We start from the raw sequence: 16146 nt of genomic DNA on the forward strand, positions 1-16146 counted from the left end.
CAAATGGATGATTTTGATTGAGCATAACATATGATATCCACTTAGATTATAAGTCTCTCAATAGTTGATGTTTACATGAGGACATAATTTCCTAGCTAAAAATGCTAGTTGTGACAGATTTGTTATCTAAGCCCATAACTATAGTTGGTATGAACTTGATTTGATAGTAGCATGGTCCTTTTGGGTTACCTTCACTTTAGCAACTTAACATGATGACTTATGGAGATAGAGGTTAATCAATGATTTATTAATATATTATGAGATAACATATTAATTAGAAATCATATTATTTAATTATTATTTGATCATAAATTAATTTGGAATTAATTTTAGGATTAAAGGAGTTGATTAAAAGAACGGTGACTGTTTTGCAAATCATTAATAGTTGCAAAACTGGGCTGCTAGACTCATTTAGAATGGAGTGGACGAAAACTATAGGGAGACCTTATAGAATTCGTACAAGGCTTCTAGAAGAGGAGGTTCATGAAATGCTTAAGGCCTTAGCAGGAAATTGGGGTTTCCACCTAAAAACCCTAGCAACCTCAACTATTTAAAGATCCCTTTACCTAGGGTTTCGGCTAATGCTAAGAGCATAGAAACCCTAGACAATTTTCTTCATATTCCCTCCTCTCTCCTCTCATCCTCTTGCTATAGGTGTTTATGAGCCATTAGAGGTGCAACATTTGAGGTACTAAGCTTTCAAGAGTCAAGATCAATCAAGGATTTCTTGTTATTGCTACATAACAAGCAAGGTAATCTTTTTAACCCTCTTTATATATGAATTTCGAATCATATATGCTAGATTTAGGGTTATTGCTTTGGAATTTCATTTGCATGTTCAATTAGTGAAAAAATTAGACCCAAAGCAATTAGTGTTGCATGAATATATATATGATGTTATTATGCTTATAACCCATTATTGGTATCAGAACCTATGATGTTTTTAAGTTGTATTTGATGCAATTGTGATCTGTCTAAAGTAGAAGTAAAACAGATTCGTAATCTATTTGTAGAACTCGACGAGTTGGTTTGACTCAACGAGTTCATAGCCTGACTTGACGAGTTGACTTGCCAGATTCATGATTTTTCGATTTTCATATCTTGTTTGGATTAGGATAATTACTATAATTCGTTTTTAATGTCTTAAATTGAATTTTCTGAATGATAATCTGATTTCCTTATCAAATAAGATTGATTTGGTCAAATTTTAAGATAATGACAAAATTATTTTAATAATTTAATTATTTAAAAGTTAATCTAGTAATTTTGAAAAGTTTCAAATTACACCATTTAGTTTTGGAATTTAAAATTTAAATAAAAGCTTAATTTTGAAATCTTCAATTCTAGAATAACAGTATTTTAAAAGTTTGAAATACACCCTTATACAATTATAAGATTAAAAAAATTTAATTTATATATATATATATATATATATATGTATGTATGTATGTATGTATGTATGTATGTATGTATGTATGTATAAGAAAAGTCAGTTTTAGCGTTAGTAGGTCTCATTCACGAAGTTGGTCTATAAGGGGTGTTTAAGGAAGTAGCCTATGAAATGACCGCCATTGGGTATCCATTCTCACCCACCACACTCTTGACTAGTAGAGGATCGTTAGCCGAACGGGTAGGATATGACATTAATCTCTCATTAATAATTATTTTAAAGTAACTAAATATTTTTATAATTTCCCAATCTTAGTTACTTTAGGAAAATATGAATTTGATGCCAATCCATGAAATTGCATATTGCACTTTGTCAGTCGTTAGTGGAGCGTGTGTGGTTAACAAACACACTAACTTGGACTAACAAAGAGTGGCAATGGGTAGTTCGTAAATTATCATTGATCAATGGAGCGTGAGTGGTTAATTGACATATTGATTGGGTGATAAATGACATCGAGAGTACCAAGCTATTTTGCATGGTTATTCACACATTGTTTGTGATCTTCGATACCCCAATCATAAACTTGAAGGGCATAATCGAGATTAAACATGCCATCGAATAGTTCAATGAATCTCAAAAGATATAGGAATTTAATTTCATTCAAACCCTAATTCATTTAAAAAATTCGTTTTCATGTTGGAATTGGTAAATCGTCATTTACCTACCTTCAAATAATTTACAATTGGATTACGACATCCCTTTTATGAATTGTGAATTATTGTGTTGGATCATAGCCTTAATATTTCATTTGAGTGTTATATTAAGAATTTTCTATCTAATGAAAACTTATCTTTCTTCTTTTATAGATGTTAACCTCAAACAACGCTTCTGGCTCCTATTTAAAATGACTATATTACTTTAGCGGGTAATATTTGTATTTTAAAATTTTTTTTATTATATATTTATTTTTATATCATTAGAAAATTAATAAAGAACCACCAATATACAACTACTTTAAAACCTATGTAAAATGATATCATTTTATACCCTCAATAAAACTTTGTCAATCTCATTAAACTTATTTTGTCAATCTCATTAAACATTTGAAAGCAGGCATGAGCGTGGGAGAAGAAAGGACTAGGTTTAAGATTTTCTTTTATATTTAATTTATAGATCCAACTAGGGTGAGCATTTGGATCGGACTAGAACCAATTCTGGAACCGGACCGATTTGGGAGCATTCTACGAACTGTGGATCAGACCGATTGTGACATATCAATGTTAGTTTTTCCGATTCTTGGCCCGATACAACATTCATTGTGTATGGTACAAGTTGATGAAACATATGTTACATTCATTGTGTTGGACTGATGCAATATTCATGCGTACAATACAACATTAATTGCGTACGATACAATATTCGGTATGTATGGTATAATTACATTAAAACAATAACGAGTTAAAAGAAGTATATTTAATTGAAAAACAACAAATTATATGAATGGTTCGAGTTAAAAAATATTTAGATTATCTCAAACTACATTCATGATTTATGTAATTTATTATTGATTTTACTTATGGTTTGGCTAGAAAAAAGTTAAATTTTGTTAGCTATATGAAAAATAAAAGGACGAAGAAGACAAGACTACATTTCGTCATTTTCAAAATTTCATTGATCTAACAACTAAGTCATTAAAGTTGAGGACACAAGGATGTTTAACTAGACTTGATAATTCGTATATTCATATCATGAAAACGTATCAACCATGAATTTAACACGATATGATTGCACGATAAGAAATAAGCTTTATCTCAATTTTCAATATGTATTTGTGTCGTGTCATGTCTCTTACAGATTTGTGTTATTCGTATCTGGAATTGCCAGATCTACGTTTAATAAAACCTTGTTGTAACTTGTAAGGGCACTATATTAGAAAAAAAATGTTTGGATTTTAGTCTAAACATGGAAAAAATCACGTAGTTCAGGGACTATTTTCGTCACTTACTCTAATATCTTTTCAGAGTGAAGGAACCATAAACCATTGGTTGAGCTTTGATATTTTCTTTGGTAGATGGACTAAAATGATAACTTTTCAAAAAGATCGGGGGTCTGTCCACTAAAAGCTCGAAATATAAGGGTAAGGAAAAATAGGTTAAAGAAAAGGTAATAGTACTAATTTATTTTCCCTCGTTCACAGAATCACTGTCTCTCTGTAGCTCACTTTTTTGAGCTCTTCACGACGGCGTATCTAACGGCAGCGTGTTTTCTACGTTGAGCAACTCCGACCAAGGGCAAGTCTTCTCCACTAGTAAAGGAGTTTCTGATTCCCCCAAACTTTATTGGTCCAACTTGCTTTATTGTTTATATCTCCAATCGGACATCGATTTTACAGTTAAATAATGTCGGGAAGTTTGATTTCGTTCTCCCTGTGTATTCGGAGCTTACTATCTTCTTCCTTCTATTTTCATTCCAGATGATTAGAGTTTATTCGGACCTATTTTAAAGAATTAACGGGAAATCGATTAGTCTGGTAGCCATGCATTGGTGTACAGTGTTTGGTTTTTGAATGTTTAGGTCAAATTCATGTAATTGAGGTTGAATATGTTGTTGCAGATGAATACTTGGATCATATTTTTTCCTTGCTCATAAACCTTCTAGATTCTATTTTATAAATCAATTATGGTGATTTTCTTGTTCATCTTTTAACCCAAGTTGGACGGGGACTATTGCTTTTTACATGGGAAATTGGATTAACAAGTTTCTATTACTTTTGAGGTCAGGGATAGTTGTTATAATTCTATTGTTTCATTGTTGCAGGCCTTTGCGGATCTTTAACCAAATTCATTTCACAAATTCTTGGATTCTTCCATATTTATGTATTTGTAAGTACTTTTTACTTTTATTTTCATATGTATACCTCCTCTATCTCACATGAAATGCAATATTTCACCTTCTTATCAATAAAATTACTAACTGTTACTGTTTTGTTACAAGAATGCTGAGCCCAAGCAGCTTCCTTCACAACACTCCCACCCATCAAGTTGGTGTTACTCCAGCCTCACATTATAAACTACAAAAGAGGAACTTCAACAGCACATCTTTTTCTTCATGCCCTTCTTCTTCATGTTCAATGATCAACCAACAAGTTAATCGCTCGATATCTTGTCGTGCATCCATGGAAACTGATGTTTCACAAAGGTTATAACTTATACAACATTTTTTATATATAATTTCATGAATTTAGGATTTCTATTCTGTAATCCCTGTTTAAGTTTCAAAAATGTAGGAAGGAGAATGCACCAGCTCATGGAGTTTCTGAAACAGTTGTGGGTGTTTTAGGTGGAGGACAGTTAGGACGCATGCTTTGTCAAGCAGCTTCCCAAATGTCAATAACAGTCAACATTTTGGATCCTATGGTCAACTGCCCTGCAAGTACCATATGCCACCATCATATGGTGGGAAGCTATGACAATAGCACCACAGTTGAAGAATTTGCTAAGAGGTTAAAGTCAACATTTTGGATCCTATTTTGGTCAATGTGTCCCAATCTAACTTGACTTTTCTACATAGGTGTGAAATACTAACAGTTGAAATTGAGCATGTTGATGCTGATACTTTGGAGAAGCTTGAAAAACAAGGGGTTGATTGCCAGCCTAAAGCTTCTACCATTCGCATTATCCAGGTATTTTATTTTCTTTGTTAAATATTTCTAATATTGCCCCTTTAAGTAACGTTGTATGTTGGATTATGGTGACACAATGATGATAGTAATAGTTTTTTGTCACAGGATAAGTTTCTTCAAAAAGTTCATTTTTCTCGACATGGCATTCCACTTCCAAAGTTCATACAGGTCTGGATTTTAAGTACCATTTTATTTTATTAATCTTTAGCTGAAAAAAAAAAGATAATTTATATTTTTTAGTGGGACAGATAGAAGATGAAGAAAGTGCTAAAAGAGCAGGTGAACAATTTGGTTATCCTCTAATGGTAAAAAGTAGAAGGCTAGCCTATGATGGAAGGGGTAATGCTGTTGCTAAAAGTGAAGAAGTGTTAACTTCTGCTATAAATGGTACTAATTTATAATTTTATATTTTATTAATCTTTTTGGTGTTATAATAAGATTTAGCCTTGACAAAGTTGTAATATATTTATCATATGCAGCTCTAGGAGGATTTGGTCATGGATTATATGTTGAGCAATGGGCACCTTTTGTTAAGGTCAGTATATTTTATAATCATGTATTTGGAGTTCAATTTATATTTATAAAAAGAAATTTATATAATATAACGATTCCAATAATTTCATGTTTATTTTAGGAGCTTGCAGTAATTGTTGCAAGAGGTAGAGATAATTCTATATCATGCTATCCTGTTGTGGAGACTGTACACAGGCAAGAAAGATCATATCTGGATGTAGTTATTTTTATTATTTATGCTAATAGTATGAATTAATAATAATATTATATGTTATGTGGTTTCTTTTAATTTATTTTTATAGGGAAAACATATGTCACATTGTTAAATCTCCTGCTAATGAGTCATGGAAGATTATGAAACTTGCAACTGATATTGCTTCAAAAGCTGTTGCTTCATTGGAAGGTGCTGGTGTGTTTGCAGTTGAGTTGTTTCTAACAGAAGATGGCCAGGTTTTTTTTTTTTCTTCTAATAATACTTTTTGATTCTTTCTTTACATTTTTATTTAGGTATAAAATTACTGAAATTATTATTATGTTTGAATACAGATTTTATTAAATGAAGTTGCTCCTAGGCCTCATAACAGTGGACACCATACAATTGAGTCTTGTTATACTTCACAATATGAGCAACATTTGAGGGCAGTTGTTGGTCTTCCTCTTGGTGATCCATCAATGAAAGCTCCAGCTTCCATTATGTATAACATTTTAGGTGAAGATGAGGTACTAAGTTTTATTAAATTTTTCAATAGATGAATTATTAAATTTAGAAAAGTGTATTTAATATGTGATAATGGTGTATAGGGAGAACGAGGTTTTATTTTGGCACATGAGCTTATTAGAAGGGCATTGTGTACTCCAGGGGCATCTGTTCATTGGTATGATAAGCCGGGTATGGATTCCATGTAACAAATTATTTGTTTACTTTGATATAATCAGCCCGTTTTTGGTCCTTGAGTATAGCTGAATTTTTCAGTTTTGGTCCCCAAAAGTTTTTCTCTTGCAAATGTGGTCCTTGTTTGAAGGTTTTTTGCAACATTTTTGGTCCCTGTTAAAAGTAAAATGACTATATTGTTGGGACTAAATTGCAAATATCAGCTTTATTTAGGGACAAAAAATGGTTATTTTACTTGGAACCATGACAAAAAAACGTTACAAGAACCAAAATTAGGTATACTCATGGTCCTAAATTGTAATTTACTCTTTGTGCTTATTTTAGATATGCGAAAGCAAAGGAAGATGGGACACATCACGGTTGTGGGCCCATCAATGGGCATTGTGGAAGCACGTGTGAAATCACTTCTAAATGAAGAAAATGCAGATGAGACTCCAGGTACCCAGCCAAAATTAGTAGAATTTTATCTGTGCAAAAGGACATAAATGCCCTCCTCATCCACATCTTTAGAAAGAAAAAGAAACCAAACCGGTCTAAAATTAATGGTGAAGAATTTATGTTGGTGATGCAGTGGCCCCACGTGTTGGAATCATAATGGGTTCTGATTCAGATCTTCCAGTGATGAAAGAAGCTGCTAAAGTTTTGAAAGATTTTGATGTTTCTGCTGAGGTGAGGTTATTATAAGGGTTAAATGCAAGAAATAGTAATGTATTTCCCTTTATTTTTGTTTCTTATAGCATTATTTATTGCATTTAGCTCTTTATTATGATTTATGATATTAAAATAACGTATCCTTCCTGGATGAATGCATGACATGAAGGTTAGAATAGTATCAGCACACAGAACACCTGAATTGATGTTTTCTTATGCTTCATCTGCACGAGAACGAGGCATCCAAGTTATCATTGCTGGTGCAGGGGGTGCAGCCCATTTGCCAGGTTTTGTATTTTTCATTTTTTTTTTTTTCCAAATTTAAAATATATAAATGATTATTTGAACATGTTGTGTGTAATGTAATTAGGTATGGTAGCTGCATTGACACCCTTACCTGTTATTGGAGTTCCTGTACGTGCTTCTGCATTAGATGGGCTTGACTCCCTTCTCTCAATTGTTCAGGTATATTATATTATATTATATAGATACAAAAAATACCAATCTACTTTCATCTCATCTATTTGTTTATTATAATATACTATTCTGATTTTACTTTTTCCTATTGTTGTAAAAATATTGAAACTTGTGAATAAGTGAAAGTACGTTGCTATTTCTTGTAGATGCCAAGAGGGGTTCCTGTTGCAACAGTTGCAATCAATAATGCCACTAACGCAGCCTTGTTAGCTCTTCGAATGCTGGGAGTTTCCGATACTGCCCTTCAAGCAAGGTTCTCTCTCTCCCTCCCTCTCTATGAATACACACAAAAATACAAAGATAAAATTAAAACACAAAATCAAATCTGGACACACATGTGACGTGGGCATAATTGTCTTTTCACAGGATGGTACAATTCCAAGAAGATGCAAGAGACATAGTGTTGGAAAAAACCGAGAAGCTTGAAAAAGTGGGTTGGGAAGCTTACTTAGAATCTTGAAAAAGTTTGTTGCTATTTTCTTAGTGTAATAGATTTCAACATTTTAAATGTAGGAATAATTTAAGTTTTTAACCTCAATCAACCTGGAAGCTGTTTCCTCCATAAGTTGGTATTATGGGGGGTATTTTGGTCATTAAATTTGCAGTGCGTGTCCAATGTATGGTTGAACAATTTTGTTTATGTTACCCCTTTATTAGGGCAAGTTGCAGGGAATAGCAACATACTTTTTTGTTATCCCATAAACAATTCTATTTAGAGATTATCAAACAATCTTTAACCCAAAATACTAAAAAATCTTAGCTCCATTTTTACCATAAAAATCCAGTCCAACATGACGAAAATGATTGGGTCGCCTGGTGGCCGAAGTCAATACTATTATATATTGAAATTAAGAATTTGCATAGAAATTATGGCTTAAAATTGCGCGGAGAGGGAAGGGGGAATATCTCAAGAGTAAAATTGTAAAAAATTACAAATTTAAAAGTTTTTTCTTTTTTGTGAGTTTCATTCTAAGAAAAAAAAAATAGAAACTTATGATCAACAGTAATCATGAAAAATTCATACTTATTAATCAATTATTTTAAATAAATAATTTTAATCAAATTATTAATTAAGAGATATACCAAAAATTTGAAGTTATTTTTAGCTTCAAATTGAACATATAATTAAAAAAAAATGTTTCTATAAAAGGTTTAAATCATATTATTTAAAACCTTATTGTCATTAATTATGATAATGATTTGCCTAATATATCTTCCTAACACGTGGTATAATATTACTGAAGAGTTGTATTATAGTAACACATGTCAAAATAATATTAAAGTTATTCTTTTATTAGTATACTAGGTATAAAATCCGTGTATTACACGGGTTGATTAAAAAAGAAATTAAATATTAAAGTGTAAACAATAAATATTTTTAAAATTAAAATTTTGAAATAAGAAATAAAGAAATGTATTAACTGCAATTTAATATCATATTTATAACATTTAATACTTTACATATATAAATATATAAATATTTTGTGACTTTTTAATTTTAAAATTTGAAAAACCTAAGAATTGACATGTGAATATTATTTATTTCAAAAATATCACAAAATGATAAGTGTCAAAATTAATGAGAGATTGACATTTGGCAAATTGGATATTCATTTATTATAGTTGATATATATATATATATATATATATATATATATATATATATATATATATATATATATATATATATATATATATATATATATATATATATATATACACCTTTTATCAAAAATCATGAACTACACTTACAGAATGATGCAAAGAGTTTTTGGAGTATTGTAAAAGTGCTAAAAGTGAAAATCTTAATTTTCAATATGCATTTACACTAGATAGTGAAAATAGGCTAGAACATATTTTTTGATGTCATGATCATTGTTTTGAATTGTACCAAAAATACAGAGATGTTGTGGTATTTGATACTACATACAAGGTGAATTCATACGACATGACATTTGGCATATTTGTTAGTATTGACAATCATGGAAGAACTATATTGTTTGGTTGAAGTATCTGAAACATAAACTGAAAACTATAAGCCTAAAGCTTAGTGAGTTCCCCAACATACCACATACCATACAAAATAAATGCTATGGGCCAAATCATAGTCTTATAACCATTTCCTACCATGGGCCAAACCATGGTCTTTCCATACAATGCCGAGGGCCAAATCACGGTCTTACGTACAAGTGCCAGGGGCCAGATCCTGGTCTTTCACACAATTACCAGGGGCCAGATCTTGGTCTTTCATATAATTGCCAGGGGCTAGATCCTGTTCTTCCATACAAGTATCAAAGAGACAACTAGCATTCTACCTAACAAAGTAAATGGGACGATATTGGTGCCTTAGAACCGTTAAACCTAGTGAGGAGACTCACCTCAGACTGTTGAATCTCACAGATAACTCTCTGACTGTTGGCCCACTAAAATCTCACGCGCTATAATTACAAAATAACATCCAATTAATAATTGGATCATGACTCCACTATGAGTCCAAACTAGGGTAAGAGACCAATTCTCAATATAAACCAGAATACCCAAAATACCCCTTTGGGTCCAACTATGCTAAAGGGTCAAAAAGGTCATGAAAAGTTAACTCAACTGACCGCCACGTCGTGGTTTCAAATACGACAAAACAGTCGTGACCAGCCCCTTGCCACGTCGTGGTAACAGGGTTTTCAGCAGCTTAATGCATTCAACCAATATCTTCGATTCCAATGGTCTCCAACCCAGATTTGGTCCCAAAATAGGGTCTAGATGGATAAAGTTTCCTACTTTATCCAATAGAACCCTCCAAAATGTATAGATCTCAACTTTAAGATCCAAAAACACTTCATAGCTTAAGCAATAACCATCCAATCATAAGGTTTCTTGACCAAAAGCTTCAAAAGAGTCTCTAACACCAAGCACACCATAAAAAATCGGTGGTTTTCAGACATGCATGTCTAATGCATGTATTAAGCTCTTATTATGTCAAAATAGGGCAAAAATGCTAAGATTCCATGCATGGCTTGAAACCTCAATTCCAAACTAGATCCAAAAGAGCCAAATGCTCCAAGTGGCCTGGAGACTCATAAAGTTGCAAACTTTATGAGGTTCAACCATCCAAGGCAACAAGAGATAGAGAAAAGGGTGGGGGGGGGGGGATCCAAAGATCTATCCATTAACTCGTTAAGATAAAGACTTTATACCTCCTTGAGATGCTAGATGTTGAGAGAAAAACTTTGAGACACACTTGAACAAAATGGTTAGAACAAGTATATAGCGGAATAGTTAATCTCAAGGATCTGTTAGCTCAACAATAATATTAATAGTTAGAAGTTAGTGAGTTAGATACGGAACATAAAGTAATGTACATGACAACAATTGCTATATCAAGAATACACTTAAGTTGATTCATAACTTGGAATGCATTCAAACCAATGTTAGTAAGTGAGATCAAACTTAGTGAAGAAGTCATAAGGACTTGCTCCGGAGAGAGGTTATAATCAGATATGCTTTGGTACCAATTGAGTGTAAGAAGAATAGAAAGATAGAGAAATGAAGAAGATAACTTGGAGAAATGTATTCTGAATAATACATAAGTTATCAGTGATTGAGAGGTATTTAATACAAGAGAATAAGTCTCTATTTATAGGGACTCTGAACTATACTAGACTACAACTCTATAAGCAGCCGTGCAAGGCATACTGGATAATAGAGTGTATTACATAAATGACAAATAAAGTAATCTAGTTAAGTAGACTGTGGTAGCAAAAGACTGATTGCGGTTGCTGATGAAGAACTGACTCTGGGTGCTGGATTGGCTGCGGGTGTTGAACCGTTGCGGTAGAGAGATGGTTGCGGTAGCTGAGTTCAAGAGGATCACTTTTATGATTCAATAATTTCCCCCTAAGTGACCTCTTTAACTGCGGTTCAGTTATCAAGTTTGAGGAACTTGATCAAAATCCACCAGAACTTTCTGACATTTTCTAGCCATGTGATTCTTCTTGAAATTTCAAACTTGACTTCTGCAGTAGTATGCTTCGATTTTTCAACGGCGGTCTGACAGATGTTAAGTTGTTTCTTGGGCAGGCGGTGCATGGCATTCATCGAAATGAAGTATTTGACATTGTCAGTCTTCCGTTTGAATATGATTCCAAGTTCAGAGAAGTTTGTTGCGCCTAGTGATCTTTCTTCGAAGCCTTCGGTAGGCATTGGCATAGGTTCAAGTGGTGGGAGATCAAACTTCTTGATGATGGTGGGGTAGATATCCGCATCTATCTTGGCAAAGTCACAGACTGTATCCCTCAGAAAAGAGTTGGCTTTTTCAAGCGCTATTTGCATTTTAGGGTGCTTTTCTGCCTTGTTTTGGAACACCCTGGCAATAAGGAAGATTTCTTCCGGATTCATGCATGGGAAGTCTGCCTGGGTGTGGATGTAGTCATGCTCCCTTCTGGTGAGGGTATACTGGATGAAATCAGCCTTCATAAACTTCCGCATCTTGTAGTTCTTGACTGCGGATGGTCTATCGTTAGACCAAACATTCTCAATAGAGGAGCCATGCTTAGCATAATATCAGTTAAGTCTTTCAAACTCCATTGGCAGTTGTTTGTGAGCAGGAAGGCTGCAGTCAAATGACTCAAATACTGCAAAGTATTTTGCATTTGGAGAAATTAGAATATCCCAGTATCCATCAGCATAGGGTTCAACATATGTGAGGTGCGGGGTGTAGTCTTCATCCAATAGCCTGCGGTGCGGATTGACCCATGAATTAATCAAGGATTCATCTATCATAGTGTTGAATCCGCATTCTCTCCAGATAAGTTCAGCAAGCTTGGCCGCCTTCCAATCATGCTTTCTTTGGGCTGTGGCAGGGGAGTCTGTGGAGCTTGCGGATGACATGTTCTCCTCAAGATTTTTGAAGTGAAGAGGAGTCTCAGGCTTTTTGGGAGTATGCTTTTGAGGTGAAGTGTAGGGAGATGGGGTATGTTGAGATGGTTGCGGTGAGGGTTGCGGTGTTGGATTTTTTTCAGTGGTGAGAGGGGGACTCTGATGGATAGATGTATCAGAGTGGTGGACTTCTTCTTCTTCTTCACTTCCCCCTCTTGAGGAATGCAATGCCGGTGCTTCCTCAACCCATTGCTTAAGTCCATCCCCCTTGGCACAGACTTCTTAAAACTGAGCTTTGATAGCCTCTGCCAATTGGAATTGTTTGGAGTGGAGGAGTTGAAGAGTAGCTTATGTATTTCTTTGGTAAGCTGGAGGATCTTAGGGCCATGGAAGTTGGAGGTAAGAGATTTCTGCATTTTGTTGATGGTTGCGTGAAGAACAGAGATAGTGGACTCATAAGCAGTATGAGTCTCATCACTTTCTGAGACTGAGCAGCTTGATCTGCGATGGCTGCTTGAAGATCCTTTTTGATTGTGGTCACCTCAGTAATGAGGCGTTCTGCTGCAACTATGAAGTCCTTATGATCAGCCTTACGGTTGTTATCAAGGGACCGGATCCCCATCTCTACTTTGAGAGAGATGCGTTCAGTAGCCATACGCTCCCTTATCTCCAGTCGTTCAATTCTTTCAATCAATGACTGCGGTCCTGGAGTGTCTTTAGATTGAGGTTGAGTAGATTTAACCGCAACCAAGATTTAATCTACTTTGGCTTGAAGGCTCATGAACTCCTTCCGGGTGACAACATTTTTCTTCTTCTTCTTCTTCTTCTTCTTCTTCTTCTTCTTCTCTTTAGGCTTGGAAGTTGAATGATGAGAACCACTGGAATCCTCTTCTTCATCAAACATCATCAGGTCGTCGTCAAAAGGAGAGGGTTTGTTGACCTCTTGGACGTCTTCATCATCAAGACCGAAGGTAGGAGCTGAGCTTAGTTCGATTGCAGGCCCTTCATCTTGTGATGGGTTGAATGTAGGAGTGGGAGATGGAATAGGAGTTGGAGTAGGAGGAACTTTGGAGGTACCTGCAGCTGTGCCTGAAGCTTGAGCTTTCAGCATTGTTTCTGCCATCTGATCCGTCCAGTTTTGAACCTTTTGAATTGTGGCTACGGTATTGGCATTGCTGATGACATTTGCCCAATACCTAGCCACAGACTGGATCTCCTGTTTGATCTGTTGCTCCTTGCGAGCTTGGAAAGCCCTCTTGAATGCAACATACTTCTTTTTATCCGACTCGGTTACTGGGTTATACTGTAACCAGGAGTCATTTGAGTTATCACCGTCAAATCCTTCAAAACGCACCGAAGTGTCCTTCGAGTCCACGGATCCTTGCACATTTGTGCTCACCATGCCTAAACCACCTGTAAAAGATGAAAGCAGAGTAGGATTTCCTGGGCTTCCTCGGTCTCCTTGACCCGTGGTCAAGTCTGACCTCGGCCCAGTTCTGGCATGGGAGAAAGAATTGCCCTGCGGGTGGGAAGGTGTTTGTAGTGTTTGGGTAACAGAAAGATGGATGGAGTGCAACTCCTATGGGGAAATGCAATGCAGTCGGGAAGCCCTGAAGACCTTAGGGCGTGAATGAGTGTCATCCACTTGGGAGTTCACGGGGGGGGGGGGGGGGGGGGGGGGAGTCTCCACGTAGATGAGAATCAGACTCACTTTCTGAGTCTGACTCGGAAAAGATAGAGGTATCGAATGGGTGTGCAACCACTCCAAGGACTACCAGAGCCTTTTTAGAGACTTCAGCATTTGTCCGGTCATGCATATGGCTAGAGGTTTCGGTTGTTTTCCTTTTCTTGAGGATAGAGATAGGTTACCTATCCTTATCTGAATCAGCGCTAGATACGGTTGGGGAAGATTTTGTCTTGCGTTTCTTGGAGGGTGCGGTTCGTTTTGGAGCATCCTTCTTAGGTGTGCTTTGTTTCTTCTTGGATGCCAACTTCTTTCTTCTTTGAGAAAGGTTGGATAGTGTAGTGGCAGAGGGGACCGCGGTACCTTCAGGGATAATGGCTGCGGATGGAAGAGGCGGGGTAGAAGGGTATGGGGCAATACCCTCCGTAGCCTCAATGTGGTCTGAGACATCAGCAATCTCAAGACCAAGAAAAATAAGAATATGGGTGGGAAGCCTGCGGATCGGTCCAAATAAAGTTTGGTCAGAAATAGGGTTGTACCCTTTTAGATCCTTAGTGACAAAGAAGTTGATGTCACTGCCCATGTCAATGCCAGCATCCGCATGCAAGTCTGAGATGCATAGTGACCAGAACCGAGCAAATGTGAGCTCGGTTGGGTTCTCCCTTTGGTGCTCTTTGGGGATATATTAGAGGAAATCATCCCAAAGAATCTATCCATAGTTGACATCGTGGCCTGTGTAGATGCTCCACACCAGTTCTAGCAGCTTCAATCCCATGTTGTCGATGCCTCCGGTTCTACCGCATAGACAACGGATGACAAAGTGGCACACAAACTGCCAAACCGCAGGTAGTTGGTTCTTTTTAAACTTACCAATACCTCGGATTGGTTTCTGATACCCCATCTGGTAGAGTGCGGTTGTGATGTCAGACATTGATGGTGATAAAATCTTGATGGAGGGGTGAATCAGAAGATTAATGGCGGATAAGAATTTCTCTTTGGTCAAATGACCAAAGAATCATTGATGAGGTTGAGATGCACTTCTTAGGGGTTCTACAATGGACGATATGCAGAAAAAACACATTTGGAGAGTGTTAAAACTGGAACGACGTCTGTAAAAGCATCGAATGGACCAAACAGAATATGGTTCTTGAGAAACTTGATCATAAGCTTGGTTGGGGCATTGTATGAGGGGTGATCTTCAAAAATTGCTCTGAAATTGCTTGAATCTATTGTTGGAGAGTCGGAACCTGTTGGATTCACAGATCCTGAAGCCTTGGATTGCTTCTTGGATGCACTAGATTTCACCATTGTGAGAAAAAGTTCTTGAGAGTTATGGAGGTTTTAGAAAGTTGAGAGAGACAATCGATATTCAGAAAGCGTAAAGGATTGATGGAGAAGAAGATGAGTTTATAAAGGGGGGTGAAAAAGGTTTTACCCTAGGTAAAAGATAAGAAGAGGATAAAACAATGGGTTTTTTTGGGGGAATCGATGAAATATGGATTGAATCTCAGCCACATATTTAAAATGGGTTGGAAAAGATTTTGGGAGATTTCCAAAAACGGTTTGCATTTAATGTAAAGGAGGACGCATGTTTATACGTCAGGTAATCGTGGGGGTGATGCGAGAGGAAGTGTAACGGATGGGACGTGTTTGGGAGAGGAAAGGACAAATTAAGGATGAGTTGGATGGAAATATGTTCTTTTTGTCATCATCCCTAAAATAGGTCTGATAGAAGTTTTTTTTTTGAAAGGTGACAGTTTCAATGAGAATGTTTTATTTTATTTAATGAATGATCATTAAATAGCACACAAGTTTTTTTTTTTGAGTTGAAAACAAGAGTTGAGAAATTATCACAAAGATCACGAATGAAAACGTCATTGCGGTTGAGAATCTTCATCGCGGATGAACTAAGGAAAGACTGCAGTGAGGAACTGAGAGGAAAACACTTGTACAAAAATTAGTAATAGCAAACCATTATGACCCAT

At 35.7% G+C, this 16146-nt stretch overlaps 1 protein-coding gene across 1 annotated transcript; it reads left to right on the forward strand.

Moving 5' to 3' along the window:
- The first annotated feature begins 3543 nt into the window (after positions 1 to 3543).
- On the forward strand, positions 3544 to 8299 carry LOC145015836 (phosphoribosylaminoimidazole carboxylase, putative / AIR carboxylase). The gene is made up of 18 exons (XM_078974309.1): positions 3544 to 3681; positions 4208 to 4272; positions 4385 to 4588; positions 4677 to 4892; positions 4961 to 5072; positions 5178 to 5240; positions 5321 to 5459; positions 5552 to 5607; positions 5707 to 5780; positions 5888 to 6035; positions 6132 to 6305; positions 6387 to 6474; positions 6802 to 6915; positions 7049 to 7146; positions 7298 to 7415; positions 7499 to 7593; positions 7752 to 7858; positions 7972 to 8299. Exons 2-18 carry the CDS (start codon positions 4265 to 4267, stop codon positions 8063 to 8065), a joined length of 1908 nt encoding a protein of 635 aa, XP_078830435.1. The 5' UTR covers positions 3544 to 3681; positions 4208 to 4264; the 3' UTR covers positions 8066 to 8299.
- Positions 8300 to 16146: the final 7847 nt, after the last annotated feature.

The sequence above is a fragment of the Lactuca saligna genome, chromosome 9, assembly GCF_052625555.1.
Source record: "Lactuca saligna cultivar CGN05327 chromosome 9, ASM5262555v1, whole genome shotgun sequence".
Classification (NCBI taxonomy): Eukaryota; Viridiplantae; Streptophyta; class Magnoliopsida; order Asterales; family Asteraceae; genus Lactuca; species Lactuca saligna.